Source organism: Anolis sagrei, chromosome Y (genome assembly GCF_037176765.1).
Source record: "Anolis sagrei isolate rAnoSag1 chromosome Y, rAnoSag1.mat, whole genome shotgun sequence".
NCBI classification, from domain to species: Eukaryota; Metazoa; Chordata; class Lepidosauria; order Squamata; family Dactyloidae; genus Anolis; species Anolis sagrei.
In genome coordinates, this window is record NC_090035.1 from 62,246,401 (window position 1) to 62,253,135 (window position 6,735).

General features: G+C 58.4%; 1 protein-coding gene across 1 annotated transcript; it reads right to left on the reverse strand.

The window, feature by feature from the left end:
• Positions 1-820: 820 nt before the first annotated feature.
• Positions 821-6,441, reverse strand: LOC137095531 (uncharacterized). The gene is made up of 2 exons (XM_067462303.1): positions 4,850-6,441; positions 821-2,467 (listed from the first exon to the last, which is right to left on the reverse strand). Exons 1-2 carry the CDS (start codon positions 5,382-5,384, stop codon positions 1,362-1,364), a joined length of 1,641 nt encoding a protein of 546 aa, XP_067318404.1. The 5' UTR covers positions 5,385-6,441; the 3' UTR covers positions 821-1,361.
• Positions 6,442-6,735: the final 294 nt, after the last annotated feature.

Consider the following 6,735-nt stretch of genomic DNA (forward strand, 5'->3'; position numbering starts at 1 on the left):
GGCCACAGAGGCCGGTGTCAGTTATTGTAACAACTTTGAGTGAACACAAAAGCAAAATACACTGTGTTATAAGGAAAGGCTGGAGCGAAACGGGCCACAGAGACAGTAGTCAGTGATGGTAACAACTTTGAGTGAATAGAAAAGCAAGATACAATGTGTTGCGTGTGCACGTGCGATACGCCTCCCACAGCCAACCCAATAAGACACTCACACAAGATGTGGGGAAAACAATGGCCACAACTCATTTATTGATAACAGGATAAGGGGTTGGCAGCCAAGCATGGGTCCTGGATCATGATCGGGCAGCCCAATACTGCCCGATCCCAAACACATCAGGGGTGCCGCCGGCACAATACCAGGCAAACGCAACCTGGCACCCCTGGAACCACCGGGCGTCCCCCCCTAACCGCTAGGGGGGGGTACCAAACCAGATCCAGGGCCCATGCCCCACGCCAACACGGAGTTGTGACAAGGAGCATACCACAAACAGGTAACAGTAAACAGGTAACCTTGACAGGAAAACACAACACAAGTAAACTGCCACAGAAAACAAAACTGATTGCAGGGTGGGTGGGGTGGATCAGCTGTTGCAGGCCGAGTGCCTGCCTGTGAGCCAGGGGCAGCCTTATAAAGGCTGCCCCCGGGAGGGTGAGGCCAGCTCAGGCCTCACCTGAGGTGGGCGTGGCCAGATGCCCCCATTGGCCCCCTGCCCCACCGGCGGGAAACCTTCCCGCCATCCGAGGGGGCTTCTGGGAGGAAGAAGCCCCCTCCGGCAAGAATGGCGGTGGGGAACGCCCAGCACCGCAACTTCTTTGGCCAGGTGAGTCTGGCCATGCCTTTTGCGTGTGCACGTGCGATACGCCTCCCACAGCCAACCCAATAAGACACTCACACAAGATGTGGGGAAAACAATGGCCACAACTCATTTATTGATAACAGGATAAGGGGTTGGCAGCCAAGCATGGGTCCTGGATCATGATCGGGCAGCCCAATACTGCCCGATCCCAAACACATCAGGGGTGCCGCCGGCACAATACCAGGCAAACGCAACCTGGCACCCCTGGAACCACCGGGCGTCCCCCCCTAACCGCTAGGGGGGGGGTACCAAACCAGATCCAGGGCCCATGCCCCACGCCACAACAAGTGGGGGGGTGGGAACCACACCCCCCTTGCCGCCAACCCCAGAGCCTGCTCAATAAAGTAGCCCAAATGCCACACTGGCCATCAGTCCTAAAAAGTATCCAGTACTGTTCTTGCTTGCTCAGGGGGCTGCATCTAATGCGGGCGGAACTCCTTCCTCCTGCCGTCCGTTGTCCTTTCCCGCACGCCTCCGTTCACCGACCAAGTCCTCAGCATGCATCCTAGTCCTGCTGCCACTTGACTGCCGCCGTTCCACTCCCGTTCCGTGCATCACTCCTTCCTTCTTTCTCGACCATAGCTGACCTGTCGGTGGAAGAAAAGGAACAGCCGGCAGATCGGGTTCCTTCAAGGAGAAGGCCCGGCCTGATATAGGATGCATAAGCTGAGGATTTCCAGCGCCCCATGGATTTTATTACTTCGACAGGGACACCACCTGCAGCAGCTGTGGTGGCCGCTCCTATCCTAAAGGAGTGCCCCCCAAATTCCGTCCGAGGGAGGCCCAAATGCTGGAGGGCTCCTCGGAAAACAGCCATGAACTGGTAACGTGTGAGAGGGCTGCCGTCTCGGTGTATGAAAAGGAAGCCAGGGGTAGAGCCTCTCGTGGTCAGGAACCTGGAAAGGGACTGCACGGGGCACAAATGTCCTGGTTCCAAACCCCGTATGTGCAGTGAGACCCCTTTTCCCAGTTGGTCAGTCTTGGACTTGCGGATCCTCAGTGCCAGGGCGTTGTCCTGGACTGAGATGTCCCTGAGCTGCAGGGCCCTGTTAGAGGCGTCAGCTTTGGAATTGGCCACCACCTCCCCCAGCCGAAGGGCCCCGAAGAAAGCCGTTGTGAAGGCTGCAGTGAATAACTTAACTTCATATCGGGAGGGGCAGATCCTCTTGAGGGCCTGGACGATATGCTTGAGGGTCTTGTATGATAAGGGGCGCCTGGTGTCCCGTTGCCTGGGTGCGCGCTTCCTCCAACTCCAGAGGAGCTTCCTGACTCTGAATGCTTGGCATGGATCGCCAAACCCGGCAGCTTTGCTGTAGAAGGCAATCCCAGCCAACTGGAGACGCATGGAATGTGCTGTCACGTTGTTTCTCTTCTGGTGGATGAGGAAGTGTATGACCTCGTCCTCAGATGCTGGCCACTTACTGCCGTATCCAACTTCGAGCCTGAACTTGGTGAATTTTGCCATGGCTGCCCGGTATGCCTTCTGCGTCGCCGGCGCGACGGAGTCCATCAGTCCTGTCCAGGCTTCCCATCTCCAAGGGTCCACAGGTCTGGTGGGAAGCTTGTGGGCAGGACATCTGCGTCTGGTGCTAGGGAGCGAAACCTGTCCTCCTGGAAGTGGGACAATGCATCGGCTACTTCATTGTTCACGCCTGGAATATACTGCGCTGAGAAGGTGATATTAGCCTCCAAACATATTAAGACAAAGTGCCTGACCAGCCTCATTACCCTGGGCGATTTGGAAGACTGCCGATTGACTACCCTAACCACCGCCTGGTTGTCACACCAGAACCGCACCCTCTTGTCCCGGAACAGGTTGGTCCAGATACGCACTGCCACAAGGATAGGGAAAAACTCGAGGAAAGTGAGATCCCTGAGGATGTTACCCTTGCTCCAGCTCTCTGGCCATTTGGCAGCGCACCAGTGACCTTGCAGGAAAACCCCGAAACCGATACTCCCTGCTGCATCCGAATGTACCTGCAACTCGGCCCCGAGCTCCCACCTGGACTGCCACATGGACACCCCATTGAACCCCTTCAGAAACTGGAGCCACACCCTGAGATCCTCTCGCATACCTTGCGTCACGCGGATCCTGTGGTGGGGGGCGCGCACCCCAGCCGTTGCCCGTGCGAGACGAGCGCAGAAGGGCCTACCCGGGGACACCACTCTGCAGGCGAAATTGAGGTGGCCCAGGAGGGCCTGCAACTCCTTCAGGGTTACCTTCTTGCTGCGGGCTGCCTCTTCGATGCGGGCCCGCAGCGCGGACAGTTTGTCCGCCGGCAGGCAAGACAGGCCCCGAACAGAATCCAACTGGATCCCAAGGAATACCAGGGATGTGGAGGGGCCCTCGGTTTTTTCCTGTGCTAGGGGGATGCCGAATACCCTGGACAATGCCTTGAACGTGTTGAGCAGGTGGGCGCACTCCCCGCTACCCCGTGATCCCACAAAGAGAAAGTCATCCAGGTAATGTGTGATAGAACTGGAGTGGGTAAGGGTCTTGGTGACCCATTCGAGGAAGGTGCTGAACGTCTCGAAGGCTGCGCAGCTGACTGCGCAGCCCATGGGCATGGCCTTGTCATAGTACCACAGGCCATTAAATTTGAATCCCAGGAGGTTGAAGTCCTCCGGGTGGACTGGGAGGAGCCGAAATGCTGACTGAATGTCGCATTTTGCCATCAGGGCCCCTGGTCCCTTGGTCTGCACCAAGCTGACAGCATGGTCAAAGGAGGCGTACTTGACTGAGCAAAGCTCAGGAGGGATGGCATCGTTGACCGAAGCCCCTTTTGGGTAAGAAAGGTGGTGGATCAGACGGAACTCGCCTGGGGCCTTCTTGGGGACCACCCCAAGAGGGGAGACCCTGAAATTGTCCAAGGGGGGGGCATGGAAAGGGCCGGCGATTCTCCCTGCGGCGAGTTCCTTAGCGATCTTACCGCTGAGCACCTCAGGTAACTGGGCCGCTGATTTTAAATTGCCCGAGGTGCATGCCCTCCTAGGTCCCATGGCAGGGATGCGAAAGCCAGAGGAGAAACCCTCTTCGAGGAAGGATGCGGCCCTCCTGTTGGGATACGCCCTGAGCCAGGGAACCATGGGTGGGAGTGAGACGGGGGTGTTGGCTAGGGCAGAGTGGCAGGAAAGGGGTTCACTTACCCTGTCCTGTGGTGGCTCCTCCAGTATCCTTCCTGGTGCCGGGCTGGGCCCCAGCCCGGCCTGCCCGAAAGGGCTGCAACGTGCCGGGTTGCTTACCGCAGGACATCTTGGTGTGCCCTCCCGCGCAGTATTCGCAGACATGATCAAAACGGCATCGGGCCCGCTGGCATTTCCCCATGTTGAACTCCCAGCAAACTGCCCTCTTGGAGTCCCGCCTGCCCCATGCCCTGTCTGACCTCCTAAACTCCGGCTTACCTCTAATGCTGGGCCCCACCTCTGTGAGCCAGATGTCGTGATTGATAAGGTCCCATCTGGCTCTGGCACTCTGGGATGCCCTCTTCCTGAAGGCTGAGTCGTAAGCGAAGGCTGCCGCATCGCCCGCCAGCTCTCTGGCCCTGGTGACGTGCTGCAGGTGATTGAGCAGGTGCCATCCCCGCTCGGGAAAAGCTGCTGTCACCACCCTTGCGAACTCCGTATATCCAGCCACCCAGTTGGCAAAAGTCCGCTCAGCTGGCCTGCTCCTGTCCCTCTTCTGATGCCTGCTCTTGGAAGGGGGTTCCCGGCCCTCTTCCCCTGGAGGCTTTAACAAGGTGAAAATATCAACGTAGTAGCCCTTCAGGATCTTACTCCTGAGGCGCGGGGAGAGGTGGGAGCCAGGCGGATCCTCATTGTCCTGGAAGGGGGGGGGAAGGGCCGGGGCAGAGGACTTGCAAGCCCTGCACGGGGGGTCTGTGATGTCGCTAGTCTCTGACCTACACTTGATGGCCCACTCGGGGAGGCCCGGCACGAGGGCCTCCGACCTCCAGTAATTATCCCTGTCTACCGAGTCAGCCAGGGCATACTCACCCTCCGAAGAGTCGCTGTCTGAGGAGTAGTGGTGACAGCGTTTGGAAGACCTACGTCTCTTAGCTTTCGGCCTGCTCCTGCGACGGTGCTGTCGTGAACCTGGTGAAACCTCTCCCCCCTCGTCGCTGTATGATGCATCGCTGGATGCCTGGTCGCTGGGCCCCGAGTCAGCTGAGGTGTTATCATCGGTGTCCTTGCGCCTCCTCCGCTTACTCCGCTGGTGGTCCCCTCCCCGCTGGGAAACAGATGCAGTTCCTGGTGGAGAATACACCCTAGACTCAAGCTTACCCAGCCTGTCCACAATGGTGGCAATGTTCTGTGAGATCCCCTCCATGTTTTGGGAGATCCCTTCCAGCACAGTGGCCTCCTGGTTGGCCACACGCCCTGAAGGGGCCTGGGTGGCTGCTGGTCCAGCTGGCACCGATTGCCCTCCTGAAGTCTCCACATCTTTGCTTCTCCTGGTGGCCCGTGCAGGAGCCAACGCCGCTGTCCAGGTCTCAGCCGCCTTCGTAGCCGACTTCCTCTTAGGAGCCATGCGGATGGAGTCCTATGGGAGAGAACTGCACAAAAACCACAACCGTTTAGCGGCAGCTATGAAAAAGGGGGGGGGTACAGTGCCCCAGAGGGCAGGCGCACACATGGCAGTGCCCATAAGGGACGGCTGCTGCCACTGCAGGCTGCAGTTGTCCAGCTAGGTGGCCGAATGGGTTGACCCAGCGCAGCTCCGCCCAGCGCATCTCCTCCGCTTGAGCGGCCAGCTAGCTCAGCCCTGCTGGGCGACTGGCATAAGGGAACATGGCGGCAGGGAAGATAAATCAGGGATGACGCTCTCCGCTGGAGCGGCCCAGCTGCAGGCTGCTGGGTTGGGTTTGAAAATCTCTGCTGTGGAAAGAACAATTGCAAGAAATACTAGATTGTTAGATGCTTGCTTGCTTGCATGTGCCAGTGTTTGCTTGCTTGCATGTGCCAGTTCCTCCTGTTGTGGGGACCCCCAACCATAAAATTATTATCATTGCTACTACAGAACTGTAATTTTGCTACTGTTATGAATTGTGATATGAATCTCCAATACGCAGGATGTATTTTAATTTACTGGACCAATTTTGGCGGAAATACCCATTACTCACAAATTTGAATACTGGTCGGGGGGTAGATTTTGTCAGTTGAGAGTTATAGTTGCTGGGATTTAGGTTCACTTGCAATCAAAGAGCATTCTGAACTCCACCAATGAAAGAACTGGCCCAAACTTCCTGCACAGAACAGCCATAGCCAACAGCAAATACTGGAGTGGGGAGGTGGGCATTGACCTAGAGCTTTGGAGTTGTAGTTCACCTACATCCAGACAGCACTGTGGACTCAAACAATAATGGATCTTGACCAAACTTGGCACAGATACTCATATGTCCAAACGTGAGCACTGGTGGAGTTCGGGGAAAATAGACCTAGACATTAGGGGGTTGTAGTTGCTGGGATTTAGGTCCCCCCCCAGGCCTGCCGGAGCGATCCTCCGGCAGGACGCGAGAGCGGGAGGCGGGGTTCCCCCTCTCCGGAAGAGACAGGCGGCGGGGAGGCCTCAGGCCCGCCGCCGGAAGTAGGCCGCGGCCATTTCCGGCGCGGCACGCGGCCCGGCGAGGGCCCCCCCCAGGCCTGCCGGAGCGATCCATCGGCCGGACGCGGGAGCAGGAGATGGGGTTCCCCCCTCCGGGGCGGGCAGGCGGCGGGGCGGCCTCGGGCCCGCCGCCGGAAGTAGGCCGCGGCCACTTCCGGCGCGGTGCGAGGCCCGGCGAGGGCCCCCCCAGGCCTGCCGGAGCGATCCTCCGGCAGGTCGACAGAGCGGGAGGCAGGGTCCCGCCACCGGAGCAGGCAGTCGGCGGGGCGGCCTCAGG